Source organism: Sciurus carolinensis, chromosome 18, assembly GCF_902686445.1.
Source record: "Sciurus carolinensis chromosome 18, mSciCar1.2, whole genome shotgun sequence".
In the NCBI taxonomy this organism is placed as follows: Eukaryota; Metazoa; Chordata; class Mammalia; order Rodentia; family Sciuridae; genus Sciurus; species Sciurus carolinensis.
This window is the reverse complement of record NC_062230.1, coordinates 25,025,914-25,048,960: the sequence shown is the minus strand read 5'-3', so window position 1 is coordinate 25,048,960 and position 23,047 is coordinate 25,025,914. Positions and strand designations below refer to the sequence as shown.

Below are 23,047 nucleotides of genomic sequence, written 5' to 3'. Positions count from 1 at the left end.
ATAACCACACTGTTTTAATTACTTCAGCTTTATAATATATATTAGTATACATATCAATATGGAATATTTCAATTTCCCCTCTTCTTATATCAAAAAATGCTTTGACTCTTTTCATGACTTTGCTAATCCAATAGAAACTTGATAATTATTTGTCAAATTCAATTTTTTAAAAATTCCTTTTGGGATTTAGATTGAAATTACACTTGATTTATAGATTAATTTGAGAAGAATTGGTGTCCTTCTAATATCATGATTTCCCATCTCTCCATTTATTAAAGTTTTAATTGAACTGTCTATGAATTCTAGAGCATTATTAAATATTAATTGTGTTCACAGGCATCTTTGTCTTGCCTAACTTTAATGAGACTCTCGGCCTCATTGGGAAAACAGGCTGGAATCAGCACCTTGAGGTTTATATCCTGGCTTCACTTCTTAGTACCTTGGGTCCTTGGGCGGGTTCCTTTTCTGTGCCTAATTCCCTTCAGTCAAAGATAAAGATATAAAGCAACAGGTGCTGCTGGGAGGTTTAAATGAGATAATACATGTGAAGAAAGCCGTGTCCACCACAGGGCTCTCTGTAACCGTTCAGTATTGATATTAGCATCCTTCATTTGCTAGCATCTATGGGGCTGAGACAGAGCTCCATTTCCTGTTAAAGATGCATGGGACCTGCCTTCTTCAGGTTATTATTTTTCTTAATTAGTAATGGATGTTGCATTTACTAAGTGCTTTTTCAGAACCTCTTGAGATGATCTTTTTTCTTCTTTTGACCTATTTCTGCACTAGTTATAACTGTATTCCATACAATGCTATTGATCTTGATGTGACTTGGCAACTTTTCTCTTAATAAATTGTGTTTTGGCAGATGGGACTTGCCACCTTGACTGGTAGGTTTGTCTTGGGGGGACCCTCACTTGTGAGCTGGGTGTAGATGTACCTACCTGCCTGCCAGCCTTCTGGCTCGGAGTCTCACCCCACTCTTTGCTGTGCCCAGCATCACTGAGCCTGGGGGCTCCCTGATTAAGAATCTCCAGAGGATCACCTCCCCTGGTGTAATGGTTAATTTGAATTGTCAGCTTGATTGAATTAAGAGATGTCGATGATGAAGAGGCTTCTGGGTGTGTCATGAGGGCGTGTCTAGGAATGATTGGCATGTGGGATAGGAACTGAAGTGGAGCTGCTCCCTAAGCCTGGGCAGCACTGCCCAACAGGATGGAATAGAAGCTGGAAGAACAAGGAAGCAGATGCAGATGCAGCTCGTCTCTTCTTGAACAGGTTCTTGGCCACTGCTTCGATCATCTGAGGATATGGGACTCACTTCTTCACTCTTCCAAGGCAGACTCTGCCAGTGATTCTCCAGGAAGTTTCCAGAAGACTTGGTCTCAGATAGGGTAGCACTGTTGATCCTTCTTTTTCTGGGGCTTCTGCCTCTTGGTCTGTGCAGCTGCTGGTTCTTCCAGCTCTCCAGCTGCAGACGGCCATGTGGACTATACAGCTTCTGGTCATATAAGCCAATCAATAAATCCCCTTTTTATAATCACACTTCCTGTTGATTCTGTTCCTCTAAAGAACCCTCACTAATATACCTGGTCTGCCATATATTGTAGGAGCAGCTGCCAGGCTGGCGGGTGGTGAGCAGGCTTGGGGGGCGGCTTCTGTGCCGGGAGACCTCTGACACACCCTGTGCACCTCTTATCCCCACCATGGTCCCTGGTGCCTCCAACGCCACAGCTTTTGGGTGGTTCTGTGTTAAGAATCCGCTTCCCCCATGATTGACACTCAAGTCTGACACCCTTCACGAGATAGCGCCCTCCTTCCAAAGTTTGTCTGCACTTAGTACCAATACCTCCATCATTTCTCTTTGATTATTTGAGTTCATACTCTTTATCCACTTATTATCAATTTGGTGGTGATGGATGGGGAGTAGGGATGAACACTAGGGTTCAGTCACATCCCAGACACAAGTTCTAACCATGGATTGGGTCTTCGCTTAGTCTCATTTAGTCTTTTGCCTTGGATCCCTCTTTTCCTGCAACTGATACCCTGGCTCTAGCTTCTTTAGAATAGCATTCTCCTGATGTACCTTCACCTCTCCATTTTCATATAAAATGTATCTGTCCCTGTGTCCTAGAGTGGTCTTGGGAATGCAGCTATGACTAGGTTTGATTTTAGAATGAGAAATTCTTAGGTTTTAGAGTGAGAAATCCCTATTGTCCTCATTTATAAAAATTATGGTGTTAGGCCTATTTCTGATCATTGTTAATATTATCTGTCTTCTATATTTCTATCATCTTGCTCTAAATTTTTTAATTTTTTTCTTTTTTGGGGGGTACTAGGGATCGAACCCAGGGACACTTAACCACTGAGTCACATCCTCACCCCTTTTTATTTTTCATTTAGAGTCAGGGTCTCACTGCGTTGCTTAGGGCCTTGCAAATTTGCCGAGGCTGGCTTTGAACTCTTGGTCCTCGTGAGCAACTGGGATTACAGGCATGTGCCACTGCGCGCAGCTGCTTTTTAATTATTTTCAAGTTTCTTTTGTTATATGAACAGCATTTTCTCACTTTTAGATTTTTCAGTGATTTGGAAAGTATATGACCAGTTTTTAATTCTTCATTTTACATTTCTGATCATCAAGTAGACCGTGTCTTTTACTAAAGAGTCTTGTATATTTTTATGCAATGTCTTCCCTCTTATTTTATTTTTCCTCTGTTGCCATTTTATTTATTTATTTATTTATTTGGTCTTTGTTAATTTAACCTGGGAGTTGGGGCTTGATTTACTGAATTATTAACATTTATATCTTTTCAGAAAAATAAGCTTATTTTATATTATTTTTAATTAACATAATAATCATACACGTTTATGGGATCGGGTGTGATAGTTCAATACCTGCATGTATACAATGTGTAATGATCAGATCAGGTAATTGGTATGTGTGTTGCCTCCAATATTTATCATTTATTTATGTTGGGAATATTTAAAATCCTTGCTACTATCTTTTTTAAAAAATATATAACTAATCATTGTGCACCTGCTACTATCTTTTTTAAAAAATATACAACTAATCATTGTGCACCATAGTCAGCCTACTGTGCTATAGAACATTAGACGATGCTCCTCCTAGCCAACCTCAGCCCTGGGCCCACTAACGGTCCTCTCCCCGCCCCTTCCTTTCCCAGTCTCCGCTAACTACTCTCCCACTCTCTCCTTCTATGAGATCAACTTTCTCAGCTTTGCATAGAAGTGGGGTGGGGTATTTGCTAGGGGAATGATCTTGGTATTGGACGTTAAAAGCGCTACTTATTGGGGCTCGGTGCTCTGCTGAACCTCAATTACTGTCCTTTTATGCACCGCTTCCCCAATCCCAAACCCTTTCACGCTGTCACTCAGGCAGTTGCTTTAATTTTCAGGGGAATTTTTGGAAGGCAAGATTAATATTTTTCAAGCTGTAGAATGTCTTACAAAGCTTTTCTTTTGCGTTCACAAGCAGAGTGGCTAATAAATACTATGAGTCACATTTTTTCTCCAAAACTCTAGAGGGTAGTCTGTTTTTCTAGCATTTAATGCTGCTAAAATGTCTATATCAGGCTTGTGTGTTTGTAAAAACTATTTTGCTTGCTTTACCTGTCCTGGAACATAGAATGCTTGTGAAACCTCTGCATTTTACCTGTAATTTACATTTGCTCTGATTCATTTCTGTATAGATCAATGATGGATGGATGGATGGGTGGATGGATGGATGGATAAACAGATTCATGGTTGCGGGTTTTATTTCATCAGGACTCAGTGAGCCTTTGAGTCTACCTCCCCCCTTTGTCATCTCCTCTCTCTGGAAATGTGTCTTTCATGAGATCTTTGCCTCTAGTTCTATCCATTTTGTTTCAGGCTAATTCTTCAATAACAACAAACTACACATTGCCTACAACCAGGTATCTCCCAGGCCAACTTCCGTCTCCAGGCTTCTCTCGTGGACCTTGACTTTAGCAGCTGACGATCAGGCTCAATTTTGTGCTGGCCTTAATTTTCTACATGGCTCATTCTGCTTTTTCCTGATGGAGGTGGAGTAGCATCTTCAATTTTTTCAGTGCCACCTGACATCAGTCATATTTTCCCAGCCATGCCTGGGATCACCATTGACCTTCTGCTCAAATGACCCCTGTGGGGTCTCCCTGGCCACTCGATTCTCTCACTACCCTTGCTTTCCTTCTTTGCCTTTATTACAAGTTGTGATGAGATAGTTTTCATTTGCACATTCTTTCTTTCCCCCTGTCCATATACCATTTGTACTATGATTTAATCTTTAGTTTTAGATCAACTCACATTTTCTACCTTCACTACCTATTTAACCTGAGTGATAAAATCTGTTGAATAAAGGTGATGCCTTCCTTCCGATTTCCTAGAACATATTAAAATAAACACGTAACTGTGAAAATGTACATTTTTATCTGTGAGTCAGTTTTGAGCCACAGATAATAGGTAAACACACTTTGAGAAATCCCTTCTAGAGATCTTAGGTGGCTGCATTTTTTCAAAGAGCCCATGTCCTCTTGATTTAAGCTTTGATTCCTTCCCATCTTATTCGTTTGACAAGTAAAATATTTGGTGAATATGATTCATTCCCTTTTGTCTGCCTATTATGGGATGGCACAGTGACAAGTTTTAAAGACACTACAGCCCACAAGGCAGACACCATCCCTCCCCGACATGGTTTAAGGCTCACTGGGGGAAAGGCAACAGAGAAACAAACAGATATGCAAGATAATTACAGAGTGTGCTTAGAGCAAACCGTGGGATTTAGAGAGGGGCACTGGAAAGAGGTGACATTCAAACTGAGACCTGAGGATGAAGGATTGAACCGGAGGAAGAGGCAGGGCCAAGTGTTCCAGGCAAAAAGGACCGTAAAGTCCTCGAAACAGGAAAACTAGGACCGCAGGGTTCCAAGGCACTGCCAGTTCCTCTTGCAGGGTTTCCTGAATACCTTCCAGAACCAAAATGTAGAGCTGGATCTTTCTACACCAAAACCTAGACAAGACTCCAGATTTGTACAGTTTAGGCAGATCTTGGACGTGGAAAAAGGACTGGTGACCCAATAAGCACACATGTAGCTTCAAAGCCCATCCCAGGCGTGGGCGATCCTGAAGCAGCTGAATTCCTGGTGCATCGTCCAGCAATACTGGACACTGCTCCTTGATGATGCAGGAGGTGTTAGACAACTCCTGCTAACACTTTTCAACCTTGGAATTTAATCTAGTCTGAGTCACCTACAACGTTCAAGAAACAAAAAGACCCTTACCTGTGGATAATATTCTCCCAGGGAAGCAACAGGTAATTGCAGGACCCGCAGCTGTAGTTGGATTACCTCCCACTAGGGGGCACCATTATGCTGCAGGAAGTGGAACTGGCGAGCGGAACTCATTCCTGCAAAACCCTTCACACCCTGGGGACTCTGTAGAGTGAAGTTGCAAAGTTTGGTGTTAAAAAATGAAGGAAACTCATGGGTTCATCCAGTCATTGACTGGTGCAGGGGAGGGGTTGCAAGTGCTTGGGAAGCATCCAGAACTTGTGGGGACTGACTGGTCCTTAGAGCAGATCTGAGTACAGATGTGGGCAGAAAGCTCTGTGGACCAGGCAGGCAGGGGACACTAGGTAACAAAGATGAAGATGCTCAAACTAGGGAGACTGGCACCAGACACCTGCCAAGCTGTCGGCTCCACTGTCAGCCTAGTGCTGGTCATTGTGGGAACCAACCTTCCTGGGCCTGGGGGTAAGATAGTTAGAGTGCTCCTTTCCAATTTATTTTTCCTTTTTTTATTCTCTCTGGAGTAGGGTGCAAGCTTGCTTGCCGAGAGGGTCCAGAAAGGGCAAGGTGTGGTCATTTTCATAAAAAAGGGAAAGCTCTAAAATTGTGGAGAAGAGCCAGTTGGCTAGCTGAACATGGCGGTCTTGCCAGCTGGGTGCTAAAGGTCCCCTTTGTGTTGGCAATCAGGTATCTGTAGTGGAAGCAACCTGCCAATGTAAGATGTTCCCTGGCAACGCTCTTCTCCTTAGAGTACAAGGCTAGGAAAAGGGCAGCCAGGTTCTCCAAGCCCCCAGTACTGCTCAGGAAGCTCCTTGTACAGGTCCTTGGCCTGTTTGGTGATCTGTAATTCTCTGGCAGTAGTGACTCCAAAATTTCTGTTGGGGTGAGGGGAAAGAGGGACAAGTTACTCCTTCCATTGGAGGAAGGATAGAAAGCTCGTGTTGGAGTTTCTATGTGTGCTGTTTCACTTAGATTGACACAGAGACTATAAGGGGGATAAAGATCCCCTCAACTGCCACTGGGTACTGTCACTGTCCCCAGACACCATCTTGTTTCCTGGATGCTGATGTCACACAAGAGCAAGCTGGTTGAGAATGGATGCTAGGAAGTAGAGCCCAGCTAGAGAAAGGTGAGGAGCTGCTTCCTGCAGCTCTGACAATACTAAGACCTGCGATGGTCCTGAGCTGGCTGGAAGGGACACTGGAAGAGTAAGAGGTTATGAATTGGATTTGGTTATATATCAGATGTGGGGGTTGCTCCAGCAACTGGGGGATGATGGGCCCGTTCATTGAGACAGGGGAGAACAGGAAAGATGTGTGGATGGAATATGTATGGAGGTTCGATCCCCAACAGGTGGAACTGGCATCGAGGGGTGTGTTCATTGAGAGCCACCTCAGAGCGGGATGGGACAGGAATCTGATGTGACAAGTTGAGGATGACGGTGAGGAAGGATGCAGAGCCAGGGAGCTTTATGTCAAGGACGTTGGCTGGCAGAATAGGACATTTATAAATCTGTAGCAGGGCAGGGTGGAGGACAGACCATGGACTTCCTGAAAAAGAAAAAGACTCGAGCGAAATCAGGGAAATCAAGTAGAGGAAGAGGAGCCCATTTGTGGGTGGGGACAGTGCTTCATGGTTTACAAGGGACTTTCACCTGCTTATCCAGGTGAGACCTACAACAGGGACCTCGACAGACAGGGACCTCGGCATCCACGTCACCAAGGGCATTGCAGGAAAGGAAGCTGAAGCAAAGTCACAAGGTCAGGAAATGGAAAGGCAGTAAGTGGAAACCAGGATTTCTGAATTCAAAACATCCGCAGCATCAATTAGCCACTTCCAATGAATACAATAAATATGCATCGAATACAGAATTTGTGCTAGTAGGGCAGCGCTGCCTTAATACCTTGCTGCTCAAATAGCAAGGACCAGCAGGTCAGCTCTACCAGGGAGGGATGCAGGATCTCCTTCCTAAAGCCTACAGAATCAGACCTCCTGCCCCCAGCGATTCAAGTGCACCTTAAAGGTGTGATAACCGCCGGCTTAAGGAACCCACTTCCAGGATGAAGGGAGGCGGGTAGGAGAAGAAGCTAAGCTCAGACGGGGAAAGAGGGATATCAGAACTGCATCTAGTGTCTCCACGGTCAGCCGCAGGTGGAGCCTGGGAAATTGAGGTCCAGTTGCCTGGAAACTTATCAGAGCTGTACAGGCAGCAGCGAAAACATTCATTCAACACCCACGATTACCCTGCTCCTTTCTGAGCCAGCTTCTGGAGAAAGGAGCTTGCGTCCAGCCTGCCTGGTCCTAGCTGCCCACCCACGTCCCAGCCATGCCAAATAAGTTTCCTCTCCTCACTCCACACCACCGGCCCTCTTCTTCCTAAATCATCAATGGAGGGGTTTTAAAATAGCTTTTCATTAGCTAGTGTTTTTTTTTTTTTTTTTTTTTTTTTTTTTATGACAAAGAATACATGTTCATGGCAACGAGGAAAGAAAATCCAATGAGCTCAGAAAACTAAAGGTGAAAATGAAGTCCCATTTTACCCGGCAATTCATCTCAGATCCCCCAAGGTCACTCACTGTTAACGATTTATTGTGTATCCTTTTAGAAAAGGCTTATGCCTATACACATTAGCATATGTGTGTATATTTCCTATGCAAATAAGGACATATTAACATGACTGCAGCTTGCTGTTTTCACTTTATAAATGCATCCTGGATGCCTTTCTGGGTCAATATTTATATAGACCCTCCTCATTTTTTAATATCCATATCATAAAGTACGATATAGCCTCATTATAGTTTAATCAGACTCCTACTAATGGCACATGGTTCTTTTTTAAATTATGAACAATATTTTGAGAGTTAGGCTCATGCTAGCTGCTATAACAACAACAACAACATCAAAAAACCCTCAAGGAACAGTTTTTGTCTTGCTCAACATAGTCCAGGGAGTCTGGTTCCTAGTCATCTCCCATTCCCCTTCTACTTTTTGGATTTGTCCCCTTCTAAGGTCTCAAAATCCTCTGCACTCAGTTAGTGGATCAGAAAAGACAATCAAGAGAACACACCTATTTTGTCATCATCTTGGCCTAGAGGTAGCACTCTGCAATTCTATTCACTGTCCCTGTCAAGAACCAGCCGCCCTGGCCAGACATGGTGGGGCACACCTGTAATCCCAGAGACTCAGGAGCCTGAGGCTGGCCGGAGGATCACAAGTTCAAGGCCAGCCTGGGCAACTTAGTCAAACACTGTCTCAAAATTTAAAAAAATGAAAAGGGGTAGGGATGTAGCTCAGTTCTAGGCTGGGCAACTCTGGGTTCAATCCTCAGTACTAGGAAGTGGAAGGAGGAAGCCAGGGCCCCCACCTGGGTGCAGGGGATGCTGAGGAATGTAGCCCTGGGTTGGAAGCGGCACCCCACTGGGAGGGAGGAGCAGATATCTTTGGTTGCTGCCTCCATCTCTTCAGCAAAGGTTGCATCAAGCATCCTTGCATAGTGACTCTTTTGCACTGGTTCACTTGAACTTCCAGAGGTGGACTTGTTATAGAGGCGTTCACTGTGCATATTGGTAGACACACTCACCACCTCCTAGAATAGCATTGATTCATACCCCTACCAATATTAAGAGAATATCGGTCTTTCCCACTTCTGCCAAAATTACAACTGTTAACATTTTCTTAAGTGTATTTCCCAGACTTCTAGGTGAATGATATGATCTCATTGTGTTTTAGTTTGCATTTCTTTAATTTTCAGACATAACGAATATGTCAAAAGACGTGGAGTACAATATTAAAATTTTCTCATAAGTTTATTTTCCATTTGTGGCTTTTTCTCTCAATTCTTTTCTTGGGGTCTGTGTTCCTATTCTCTACTGGCTGGTTCTCCTTTACTTATTGATTTGCAAGAGGTCTGAAAAATATGTATAAATATACAAATACATAGATAAAAATAAGAAATCATCCTTCTGTGTCTCTAGTGAACATGCTACAAATATTTTTCCAATTATCTTCCTTTTATTTCACTTATGGTATTTTTCCATCCCAGAGACTTACTTTTTTAATGTAGTCTAACTTTTCAATCTTTTCCTTCATGTTTTCGTCTCATGCCTAGAAAGGCTGTCCTTGTGCCAAGATTAATTTTTTATATTCTCACGTTTTCTTCAAGTGCTGGAGTCACACTTGAATCCAGATTCTGCAACTGACTGCGTTACATTGGTGATTTACTGAAGCTCTCTGTGTCCTAGTTTCCTTAGCCCCCAAACAGGAACGGCAAGAGAGCTTGCTTCGAAGGGTTACTGTGAAGTTGGAGTGAGATGATTCATACCCAGAGCTTAGCACAGCATCTGGCCCAGTCATTGCACAAGAAACGTTAGCTATTAGCTTCTTTATGTCCAGGGTTGATGGCACATGACCATGTGTGTGGCTGATGTCTGCTGTCATGCCCTCTTATGGCTAGCAAGGAACAGGACTTCTGCACAAAGGCATCTCTGATTCTACATCTTAAATGCATAACCATCCATTAAGCTATTCCACTGTCCTCTGTCTGGATCTATCACGCAGTGTCTACCCATCCTATAGCCACAGAGCAAAGGGTATGGGTGAAAGAACTGACTTTACTGGGGACCTTGGCAAGCCAAGAGTCACATCAGAAGAGTCAGGGAGACAGGTAATCCTGCTTCACAGTTACCCTGAGGAACCCAGCAAGGGCCTGAATCACCTGTTCCTTCCCTGGGTTTATGGCCCACCTATCTCCATCAACACCTTTTCTTATAGGGAAAGGGATAAGAGTAGCCTCGTCAGCAAGGGGATAAGCAAATGACGATTGATTGGGTTTAGGCACCAGCTGTCTACAAGAGCTAGCCGCCCCGCCCCTGGGGACCTTGAGGACCTATAGGAAACCAGGCTCAGGCCAGAGAGAAGCAGCTGCCAGTTCCTGGGGGAAGCTGAGTGCGGTGCGGCCCCTCTCATGGGAAGAAGGGGACCTCGTCTTCTTTCAGTTGCTGTTGGTCCACAAAGCAGTTAACTCCTTGAGGAAAGAGATGACACATCACTTTGCATCCCTGGTATACAGTAGGTGCTAAGTGCATGCTTGCTGGATGAATGAATACATGAACGTACACCAAACACAGGATGAGGCATTGCTGATGCAGAGATGTGACAGCCGTCATCCCTGCCTTCAGGGACTTTCAGTCTAGGGGGACAATAGACCCACATAATGTGTCAAAATGGGTTAAATCTGAGTGGGTGCCATGGAGACGGAAGGGGGAAATGCCTAACTCTCCTGGGCAGGGGGAGGGAATAAGGGCACCTCTGCGAAGGCTTCGTGGTCAGAGGTGGTGAGCTGGAGAGAGCAAGGTTTTCTGGACATTAAGGAGGGCTTCATGCAAAGGGGACAACATGTCAAAGGTCCCTTAGCATGAAAACTAGTCTTTGGAGGAAGTACTGACTGAACCACGGGCAGCCATGGGCAGGATCAAAAGAGCTACAGAAATCCCCATCAAGGACCATATCCTGTGAGCAATGACGCATGATTGATGGCGTTTAACCTGGGATTCGGTGTTTTACTCCTGGGTCACAACAGAGTAAGGACGTGGGACTGTGGACCTGGGAGGAGGTGGTTTCCTGGTATGGGACTCAGGTCCGTTGCTCAACCAGATGAGTGCCCTGCCTGGCTCCCAGCTCAGCTCCTGGGAGTCTAGCAGGCCTACGTTTAAGATCCACTCCCTTGCAGGACAGACTTTCCCTGCTCTTCTGCTCCTAATTATCCCTCCCGAGACCACAATGATTTTCAAGGAGACTGGTTGCCCGGTTAGGAGCTAATAAATCACCAAAGTCCCCCAGGCGGCTGGGACTTCCAGAACACATTCACAGTCTATGCATTTAGCAGAAAATGAAATCTTCCAGAGCGTCCCATCAGTAATAATCAGAGGCGTAGCAGTTCTGGAGGTTTCCAACAACAGCCTGCTCAGACAGGTTCCACACATGCAAAGGATGTCCCTAGTGTGGACAGCAGGGGCCACGGGAGCTGTCTCTGCTCCACTGGGCTGGCAAATATGGGTAAAAAAATGGAGTTTCCAGAGAGCGTCAGGATGATGAGAATATTTGGATTATTTTTTTTCTGCTAGGTACCAAGGAAGTCTGATTTTCCATGATAAAGCATGGAGCTGAGACACGGGAGGGCAGCTCTCTCTGCTAATACACACAGCAGGACTGCCTCATTTTCCAGATTAAAGCCTTGGCTTTAGTTCTTTCCCTCCAAAAAATATTTTCTGAGCCCCTACTAAGTGCTAGCCCTTCCAGGTGCTGAGAATACAGCAGTGAACAAGAGATTTATAATCTCTAGCGGAGGGTGGCAGGGACCATAAACATACAAATACATAGTATTTCAGTAATGGGTGTGATTATATTACTTATGAAGATATTTTAAATTAAGATTGTACTTCCTAAACTCCTCTGACCGTAAGAATCACGAGGGAGATGGTTAGGACTATAGATTTAAGGACTTCACCCCAAGCCTATAGAACAGGAATGTACAGGGAGAGGCCCAGGGATTTTTTTCTCTGTGGTTCCCCTGAGATGATACCCATGTGCAGTGTATTAAAGGACACCGAGCTAAAGGGACATTCAGTCTACACCAGTGGTTCTCAGCCCACCACAATCATCTGGGGAGCTTGCAAATCCTAGGGTCCTGGGTCCAGCACCCACAGCTTCTGAGGTAGTCTGGTTTGGGACCCAGGCATTTGTATTTCGTCAAAAGCTCAAGTGGTCCTAGCCACACCGAAGAGCCTTGGGCTAGGGACAGCGTGCGGATGGCAAAACAGACGTGGTATGAGACGTGTTCCCGTCGGCTCATTTTATGTTCCTACCTTTGGAGGCTGTGGTCGAAGCAAAATTTGGGTTCCTCTCAGTGTATAAATCAGAGTACGCATGATCACAGTAAAATCAAAAAAATAGTAGAAGTTGCTCCCTCCAGGACCACCTGCCAAACCTTCCTTCACCCAAGGCCCGAATGGTAAGGAGGAGCTGGGCTTGTTGCCTGGCACTCACCACTCCGAGGACTCAGGAACCACGCTACAGTTTGGACAAGTGTCCCCTAAAGGCACATGTGTTTCAAGCTTGGTTCCCAGTTCATGGTGTTATTGAAAGGTGGACACTTTAAGAGGTGGAGCCTAATGGGAGATCTTCTGATCATTGGGAGTATTCCCTTGAAGGGGACATTGGGACCCCAGGTCCTCCTCTTCCTCTCTTTTATGCTTCCTGGCCATAAAGGGAGACACTTTGCTCCTGTACATGCTCCTGCCACACTGTGCTGCTTTGCCACAGGTCCAGGAGCAATGGGGTCAATCAGTCATGGATTGGCACCTGCCAAACTGGGAGCCATGAGAAACCTCTTGTTTCTTTATAAGTTGATTTTCTCAGGTATTTGTTACAGTAAAGAAAATCTGAGTAACACGGGCTGCTACTCAACAGGTACCCAATCGGATACTGGATCTTGGATTCATTCATTGAGCACCTGTGGTATGCTGGACAATTGTGCTAGGAAGGCAAAAATGAACAAGCAATATATCTAAGTTGCTATTGATCTGTTGATATAAAAAGAGGAATAACTAGTAGCTTATGGCAGTAGACAGACAAAGTGCCATGAGATCACAAGGTTCACAGAGGGCTTGACTTTGGGTTTGAACTTGGAAAGATGAGTGTGCATTCACCATAGCAAGGTGATACAGAGTCTTTAAACACGAAAAAGACAGTGGGGCACAGTGGTGCATGCCTATAATCCCAGCAGCTTGGGAGGCTGAGATAGGAGGATCTCGAGTTCAAAGCCAGCCTCAGCAATTTAGCAAGGTGCTAAGCAACTCAGTGAGACCCTGTCTCTAAAATACAAAAAAGGGCTGGGGATGTGGCTCAGCGGTCATGTGCCCCTGAGTTCAATCCCTGGTACCAAAAAAAGAAAACCAGCAAGTGCAAACCACACACTTAGAAGCAAGATGCATGGGAGGAGTGGAATTTGTGGTCATCATGGCAGGAGCATCAGGTTACCTGGAAGTGGCAGGAGATTAACTCTGGAAAGGTAGACAGCATACTCACATTCCAGAGAATCTGGATTTATTTGAAAGAATTGTTGATGGTCGACATGAGTGGATTTGCTTTGGAAACTTTCCCTGGTTGGCACAGAATGCGGAAGGGATTGAAAATGAGAGCTCAGTGGACACATGGAGGTCAGAGGGATTGTATCAGGAAGAGATGGTGTGGGGCTGCGTGAGTAGCTGGGAAAGGAGAATAGAGACTGGAGAAGGTAAAAGTTATAAAACTCAAAGATGTGGGGGTGAGCTGAGAATGTCTCTGAGGTTTCTCTGCTTTTGTACTAATAGTATTTACAAAAATAGGCAAAAGATCAAGGTAAGTTTGGGGAGGAAGATGGTGAATTTAATTGCTACAGTCTGCAGTCCATAGATGCAGTCCAGCTTAGAAAACAGAACACTTTTGAGTTGCAGCTTCAGTTACAGGGTTATGTGTCAACATCCCCTAGATGATGGTTAAAAGCTAGAGAAGAATGTGATCATCCAGGAGGATCATGGAGAATAAGAGAAGGGCTAAATGGATCATTGGAAAAGTCCAGAATGGGGATTTGAAAAGGGGGTGAGAGCTTCAAAGCATAACTGGGTTAGAAAGATTGTTGACTTCCTTTAAGTCAATATTCAAAAATATTGATGGTAGCCGGGTATGACTATGCACACCTGTAATCCCAGGGGCTGGGGAGGCTTAGGCAGGAGGATTGAATGTTCAAAGCCAGCCTCAGCACTTTACTGAGGCCCTGAGCAACTCAGCAAGACCCTGTCTTTAAATAAAATATATATAAAAAAAAGGACCAGGGATGTGACTTTGTTGTTAAACACCCCTGGATTCAATCCCCAGTACAAAAAATAGATAGATGTTAGGTAGATAGATGATAGATAGATAGATAGATAGATAGATAGATAGATAGATAGAAAGAATAGAGACCTTTCATGGACTTTATAATCAAGAGGAGTGAGTACAGTTTGCACAAAGGAGAAGAAGCCACATTGTAAAACAGAAGGGAACAAGCAACAGAAACCGACTCTAACTTAAAGTCATAATAATACACTGGAAGCTTGTGTAGGATCTCACAAAGTCTGGAGGAAAGGGCCAGAAACCAAAGGGCAGTAGGGATTTAGTAACAGACCCTGGTAGGGAATTCTTTCCAGGGCCCTGTGTCTGCCTGGAAGAGCTCCATCTTTAGTCTAGGATACATTTTTAGTCTCTGACACAACTGGCACGTACTGGCCTCTCTTCCATCATACACCCACTCTTCAGCCCACCAAGATTTTGTCCAAAGTAGGAGTGGTGGTTCCTCAAAGAAAACTCTGGGGGCTGTGACCAGATGTAGGGAAAATTGTGGCTGAGCAAGTTAAAACAACAGATGGGAGGTAAGTCCAAACAGGGAGTGCTAGACTATTCTTCCAGTAATTCTTGCCGAGCTCCGTAGAAAAGAAAAGAAGCAGAAACTTAAGAGGGTTAGGGTGAGAGAAAGGTTCAGCTGTTCACCAGCTGCTGGAAACTAGTCAGCAAAATTTAATCTGCAACATAAGGAGAAATGATGGGCCTCCAGGCATAGGGAATCACCCCCTCCATGTGCAAGGACAGGGGTGTGCAGATACAGTCTTCTTGCACACTATCATCAACGGGTCTCAGTGTGCTATTCCAATGACCGATGGAGAAATAAATATTCAAGGGTTCCTGATGGAATCAAGGATATTTGGTGTGCACAGGACTTGTACATGACCACTGCAAATTCATTTGCACTCTAGTTCTTACATTTTAGTGTCTGTCACTTGGTTTTGCAACTGAGGTGCCCATTAGGAATGAGAACGTGGAACTTCACTTTGGTGCCCAGCTTTGGAGGGAATGATGTGCTATTCTAGAGATCATGGGAATGGATTGGAATTTTCCAAACTGGCAACAAAGAAGGATGTTTATTGATGCTCCTGGCAAACATTCATAGCTCCGTGGTTGAATAAGCTTGGGAAATGCTGCACTCACTATTCCTTTCTTGGAGATGCTTTTGTGTATTTGAGTATATTGCAAAGGAATTTGTTTAATGACCTGTGAAGTCAGCAACTTTGTGTTGGGAAGAACTTGCTATCACCCCCATCGAGTTTAGAAGGTCCTTAGAGTTTAAATGCCTGAGATGTGTGTGTGTGTGTGTGTGTGTGTGTGTGTGTGTGTGTGTACGCTCACACACACGCGCCAAGGCCATCAAGTAATATAACTAGAATCCTAAGAAAATTCAGACAAAGAATTCCACTCAAGTGCATTTGTGATTGTTTTCTCATAATAATACCTTTAAAAAAAAAAAAAAAGTGCCTGCTTCACTTTAATAGCACTGTTGAAACTTTCAGCCCACAAGGGTCTGTATCGACCTTGGGCCTAGAAGCAAAGCATCAATTGCATCAGCCTCCTCGCACCGTCAATTGGAAGGCTCCTGGGACTGATAGGTGGACTTCCGGCCGCTACTTCTTTCCCAAGGTCGTGTTTTGCCCTCAAACTAGGATTTCATCATCCTGGCTGCACATTAGAACCGCATGAGGAGTTTTGTCTTTTTTTCTTTCTTTTTTCAATAAAGTTGACTGGGCTCCATCTTAGACAAATTGGTTCAAAATACTTGGGTACTTTTTAACTAGGATGATCCAACGTGAAGGCGGATGGACAAACACCTTCTGCAACCCTCCTTTTCTCGCTCCTAACACTGTGATTTACCGCCACCCAGGGCATCCATCATTGCACTCCCTGGGAAGAGAGGCCCCTGGCTCCTGGCCTTCTGTTTCCTAGTTCCCACGATTATCTCCACCTGGCCTCACAGTTCTTGGGCCATCTCTGGTCCAAATGTCCTCATTTTCTCTTCCATTTAGCAACACGTATTGATGGCCACACCTGGATCTTGACATTGAAATTGTCAAGACTCTGAAATGGTTAGCTCAGGAATTTCACAGGGTTATGTTACAGGTTGCATGGTGACCCTCCAAAAGATGTGTCCACCTAGATAGACCCTTGAGTCTGACCTTATTTGGGAAAGGGGTCTATGCAGATGTAATTTAGTTAAGGACCTGCAGGTGAGATCATCCTGGATGAGGGTGGGACTTAGATCCAACCAGGAGTGTCCTCGTAAGAGAAGAAAGGAGAGACGAGGAGAAGAAGGTGACCTGATGACAAAAGCAGAGTGTGGAGTAATTTATCTCTGAGCCGGAACACCACAGATGGCCACCAGCAGCCATCAGAAGCCAGTTTTAATACATGCATTAAAGTTAGGAGCATTTAAAGCTCTCTCTCCTTCAGAGATTCCAGAAGAACCAGCCCTGCTAATAACTTGGTTGCAGACCTCTGGCCTCCAAAACTACTAAGGAATCAACTTAGTAGTATTACTCATTTTACGGTAGTTTCTTATGGCAGCCACATGAAACCACCCATTACAACCTTGATTCTTTCCACCTTTACCACAATCTCAAACTCCTTATGCTATCCTCAGAGTCATCTATGATCCTTTGAATTTCACTTTCCTCCATGCCTTCCCTGGATTCAGTGAACAAGCCTTTCGATAGCATCATTAGCCTCATCGATTTCCTTGAATGACTTGGTGTCCCCGTCCCTAATAATGCACGAGTCCCATCTCTCATCCTTTCCATTTCTGTCCCAACCAGTGTGGACAAGATTGCTGACCCTTAAAAGTATATCCTGTATGTGTTTATCAATTCTAGCTTTAACTGAATCTTTGGCACTGCCAAATAATCTTAAACTTGTGTTTACAGGACTCCCTCCTCCATTCTTCAGAGAAAATGTTCCAGATCCTCATAATAAACACTCAACCCTACCACTGTCCTCACCCCTGATGTTCAACCAGCCTCCTACTAATTACACTAGAAAGGTATAAGCTGTCACATCAAATCCTCCAATCTTCCTCTCCAGCATCTTGAAACTCGCCTTTATTTGGACCCATCCTGAACCCCTACTAACCTCAGAGAAAAAGTTGTCCAGGGGCTCACCTGTCCACCTAGGCTCAGATCTCTCCCCTCCATCAAGTCTGAAAGTACACCTGGAGAGGAGACTTCAGCTCCCCTACCTTCAGTCCCTGAAGTCTCAAGCAGAGTCAGGAAATTAGAACACCAGGGAGAGAAAGGTTGGACACCCAACTCTTACTGAGGTCCAAACCCACCTGGAGTGACATGCTTCTTCTAGTCTACATGAAAGATGTATTTCAGATGTTTTTTGACAGAGGAAGATGTCCGAACTCATTTCTATTTGCTATCCCTGCAAATCAATCTTTTTTTTTTATCCAGAAAAAGATTTTCTTAATGTATTTGTAGAAAATCTTTTGCCAGAACAATATTCAGTGACTTACTTTGTATTTTTTGAATATGTAATAAATGCATTAAAAATTTCAAGCAGCGTAAAAGATTATACAATCAAAAGCAATTCACATTTATTCCTGATCTCCTACTTCTACACCCACCTCAACTTCCCTCCCCTGGAGCAACTTACCTTTACCCGTTTCCTGTGTATCCTTCCAGAGATAAACATGCTGTCTCCTGTCTTTCATCATTAAAAACTGTAAAGTCAATCCTTGGGAAAAAAGGTTCCAGGACTCCCAGGGATACCAAAATCCATGAAAGCTTGTTATATAAAATGGCGTAGTATTTTCTTATAACCTCTACACATCCTCCTGTATACTTGAAAGCATCTCTGCATCGCTTAGGACACCTAATACAATGTAAATGCTTATGTAAATGATTATTATTGTGCATGATTTAAGGAATAATGACAAGAAAAGAAATCTGTGCATTTGGGTATGGATGCAGGTGGACCTAACATTTTCTATCTGCAGTTGGTTGAATCTAGAGATGGAGAACCCACAGATGCAGAGAGTTGTGGTGTGAAGGAAATCACTCCCCATGAGTATGTACAGAGCACTTGCCTAGCATTGGCAGGGCACCACGTTCAGTCCCCATGCCCCTCCCTGCAAAACACAGAGCTGCCTGACCCTGTAGATGGGCTATCTCATAACTTAACCCATACTGATGGATATTTAGGTTATTTCCAGGGTTTTTGTTTGGTGGGGGAGGGGGGTACTAGGAGTTGAACTCAGGGGCACTTGATCACTGAGCCACATCCCCAGCCCTATTTTTATTTTTTTTATTTAGAGACAGGGTCTCATTGAGTTGTTTAGTGCCTCACTAAGTTGCTGAGGCTGACTTTGAACTCGCCATCCTCCTGCCTCAGCCTCCTGAGCTGCTGGGATTATTAGGCAAGTGCTACCATGCCTGGCTTATTTCAGTCTGGAAGCAAACCTGTTCAAGTATTTTTCTTTTCGTTTTAATTAAGAATTATGGTGGGTTCCTCACCAGGTGAGAACCTCGAACGTGACAGAGAGGAGAGGAGAGGTCACTGGGCGGAGGTCGCTGGGCGGAGGCCGCTGATGTGGCAGTGCCGAGCTCCCCACTCACCCCACCAGCGGAACCCTGTCTGATGATGTGTCCCTTCTGCCCCCAGGAGCCTGATGCCTAGGACTCTGGAGACGCAGATCACGCTGGAGAAGACGCCCAGCTATTTTGTCACTCAAGAGGCTCCTCGGCGGATCTTCAACATGTCCAGGGACACCAAGCTGATCGTGGTGGTGCGGAACCCGGTGACGCGGGCCATCTCGGATTACACCCAGACGCTCTCCAAGAAGCCCGACATCCCCACCTTCGAGGGCCTGTCCTTCCGCAACCGCAGCCTGGGCCTGGTGGACGTGTCCTGGAACGCCATCCGCATCGGCATGTACGCCCTGCACCTGGAGAGCTGGCTGCGCTACTTCCCGCTGGCTCAGATCCACTTCGTCAGCGGCGAGCGGCTCATCACAGACCCGGCGGGCGAGATGGGGCGGGTCCAGGACTTCCTGGGCATTAAGAGATTCATCACCGACAAGCACTTCTACTTCAACAAGACCAAAGGATTCCCTTGCTTGAAAAAAACAGAATCGAACCTCCTGCCTCGATGCCTGGGCAAATCAAAAGGGAGAACTCATGTACAGATCGATCCTGAAGTCATAGACCAGCTCCGGGAATTTTATAGACCTTATAATATTAAGTTCTATGAAACTGTGGGTCAGGACTTCAGGTGGGAGTAAGTCACCCACACCCAAGGGTTTCTCCGCTGGTCTCTTCCACAAAGTTTGAGGAGACTCACCCTCATCCTCCAACACACGGGCTCCAGCCCAGGTTCCCATCCTGGGTTCCAGCATCTTGGAACCAGGTGGCCCAGCTAAGTCCAAGAGAACAAGGGCTTCCTGCCACGAGCTCTCCCCAGTCTGTCCGGGCACATGCGACTGCTCCTGGCATGTCCCTTCAGTTCCAGAATCATTCTCCCTCCTGCCCGTAAGAGGCCTTGGGGAATTGCTATAAGGAAGTGTGGATCCCCCCATGACGATCGATAAAACAATGGTGATGGTTCTGCTGCTATGAACGCAGCTGTCCGTCCCCATCCCTGTCCACCCAGGAGTGGGCTTGTGAATTCCAAGTGGCATGTATCTTCCCTCTGAGCTCCATTTCCCTGAGCATCCCTGGGTGGTGGGATGGGACACCATCCTCAGTCCTCCTCAGATCTTAGCAACTCAAGGAGAGAGGGTAACGCCAGAAGCATCCCTCTGGCCACTCCTAGGAGATGGACCCTTTGGTGATGAAATAAGCCAGTGATTTCAAAAGCCTGTGGTCCCAACTGTTCTGGAAGGATACTGTCTTTGAAAACCACTCTGTGACTCCCTGCTCCCTGTGGACAAAAGCACATAATTTTGCTGTTACGGGTACTTTCCTCACGCGAGCGTTCATGTTCAGCATGCGATGGAATCATGCTTGTCCATGTGAAATAAATATGGCTCTCTTGTGTCCTTCATGCTGTGTTTTTCTCTGTAAGTCAGGCCCACACGCCCGTTCATTTATTCAGCTCCTCCCAGCTCAAGATGCAGCCAGACCTGAGGACGCTCTGTGTTTTAGTCAGCTTTTCACAACTGTGACTAAAAGACCTGAGGAGAACAATTTTAGAGGAGGAAAAATTTATCTGGGGGCTCATGGTTTCAGAGGTCTCAGTCCATAGACAGCAGGCTGCAGTCCTCAGGGCTCCAGGTGAGGCAGAACATCATGGCAGAAGAGTGTGGTGGAGGGAAGCAGCTCACATGATGATCAGAAAGCAGAGAGAGACTCCACTTGCTATATGCAAAATATATACTCCAAGGGCATGCCCCTAAAGACCCACCTCCTCCAGCCACACCCTACCCACCTTCAGTCACCACCCAATTAATCCCATCAGTGGATTAATCCACTGATTGAGTTAAGACTCTCATAACTCAATAATTTCTCTTCTAAACCTTCTTGCATTGTCTCACACATGAGCTCTGGGGGGACACATTACATCTCAACCATAACAGTCTGGTATGGGGGAGAGGTCAGGGGGCAGAAATGGGTAGGGGTGGTGGTGGTTCTTGCTGGCAGAGGCTGGCAAAGAAGGATCATGTGGATTCTGCAGGAATGTTCCCTTTTTGGGTCAGTTCTCTGCTTGGACACTTTGGAATCAAAATCTAACTTACAAGGGCAGAAGACACAAAAGTCTAAGACATTAAATTTGTGTCTTGATTCATTTTTATGACCCAAGCATCTCCCAGGGAATCAAAAGACTGGGTCCATGGTACAGAAAAATCATATGGGTTTGCCCCTCTGAGCTTCCCCGAGAGGATTGGAGGGAATTGGAGAAATGACATGGAGGGAAGGAAGAGCTGTTATCACCAGGAAACTGGGGTCCTAAACTTCAGGTGGCCAGAACAAGGTTTGATTGTATATGGACACTAATAAATTGCCCTTTTACATCCCCCATCCAAAAGTATCTGGTGTCCTGGAATCCTGAGCCACGTGGTAGCCAAAGTTGTACCCAAAGGGACAGAATCACACAGGAATGTAAAGGACACACCAAGTGAAGAGTCAGAAGACGTGCTCGTTTATCCTGATTGGGAAGAGTTCAGGCAGAATTGATGAAGATTCTGAATTGTATGTGCATCAATGCAGGTTTATTCTTTGGCATTACAAACATTCCCAGACTGCCCAGACTAAGTAGCCTCCCAGTCTTAATGAATAGGTATGAGTCTATTGTAATTAGCATATCAATCATTGTATGCAAATGAGAGCGGCTAAAGTACCTTAAAAATCCTAGTTTAAAATGAGTGAAATCCCAAGTACATGAATCTGCTCAACAAACTCTGATTTTTAATCCATTGCAAATGGACCCTTTTACCCAGGCTGCCCCAGGGCAAACTAGCACACATTCCAAATTAGTAAGGCTTAAATAGATGAAGTCTGACTATTCAATCTGAGACCAAAAAGGAAGACTGTGTGTGTGTGTGTGTGTTTGTGCATGTGTATTTAGTGAGGTTGCTGAAACAGAAGTCCAAAATGGCAGTGCTTTAAGAGATTGAGGTGGGTTTCTCTGTCACTGAGAGACCCAGATGTCCAGAACATCTGAGGCTTGGACTCTGGCCTCCAAGTGCATTCGATTCAGGCTGGCTCACCTACGTGCTTTGCACTCAGCAGGAAGGGAGTGAGAAATGAATGAAGACCACCCAAAAGGGAGCAAACAGGACTATCGATTCAGAGCTCACTGGAGCAAGGAGCGCTGCACTTGGCAGAGGCTCGGAGGCAGGCAGAGGGGAAAGGTTTACAGGCAGATAAAGGAAAGGCTTCAAGTCAGCTCTCGGTGGAGGCTATTAGTGGGGCTGTCGGTGGAGGGCAGTTGGAGGCAGACTCTTCAGAAGTGGGATAGCTCATGTGATTGGTTTGGGGACACCCTTGACTTTTTCTAGTTGGTCCTGAGTTGGAAGCAAGGACAAATATAGGAAAGGCAGCCATCTTTGGCCAAGTCCTGAACAGTTCCAGCCCAGTTGTGGCAGAGGCTGTAGGTCAGAGGTCCACCGTCACATTGTCTGGCTATTGTCCATTCAAATATATGTCTCTCAAGAGCAAAAAAGGGCATGGAAAGAACTTGCCTCTTCCATTTGAGATTATTACAACATCATTCACGACTTTCTCACACTGTGAATGGTGCCCCCTAAGGGTGGGTGAAGGAAGTGCTACTACTTTCACCCACCTCCCCTTGGGTAGAACTCAGTCCCTTGATCACACTGAGATGTGGGGGAAGCTGGGACATGTAATCTTTAATTTGGGTGCTACTGTGTTCCGCTGAAAGTAGGGGATTCTCCTACAGAAGGGGAGAACAGACATTAGGGAAACCTAACGGTCCTAATCAGAGAAACTTATCCTCATAGCAAAGCTCACTGGTGTGTATGTGTCTCTCCACGGCTTGGGGAATGTGGGCTGTGGGTCTCCTCACCTGCAGCATGTGTCCGCCCTGGGTCCGTCCCTGCTTCCCCCACCCCCACCCTGCTTTATCTACAGAACACACGCTACAGAGGCAGGCACCATTGGGGAATCCCAAAGCACTAGTTTTCAGCCCCACCTCCACACTCTCCTGGCCGTATGATCATGGACAAATTATCTCACTTCTCTGGGCCAATTTTACTATCAGTAAATGGGGACATAAATGGTACTTATGATAAGGGATTTGTTGTGAGGATTAAGTGGGAAAACACTTGCCGGGTGCCCAGGAGGGTCAAAGCCCATGTTCACTTTACTCTCGCTTATTTGGTTCCCGACA

At 45.3% G+C, this 23,047-nt stretch overlaps 1 protein-coding gene across 1 annotated transcript in view; it reads left to right on the top strand.

The window, feature by feature from the left end:
* The window catches only part of Hs3st2 (heparan sulfate-glucosamine 3-sulfotransferase 2), an 87,631-nt gene extending 67,405 nt beyond the window's left edge, over positions 1-20,226 (top strand). The window contains exon 2 of the mRNA XM_047532755.1: positions 18,863-20,226. Coding sequence (XP_047388711.1) covers positions 18,863-19,481 — 619 coding nt within the window. The 3' untranslated portion in view covers positions 19,482-20,226. The remainder of the gene's footprint in view (positions 1-18,862) is intronic.
* Positions 20,227-23,047: the final 2,821 nt, after the last annotated feature.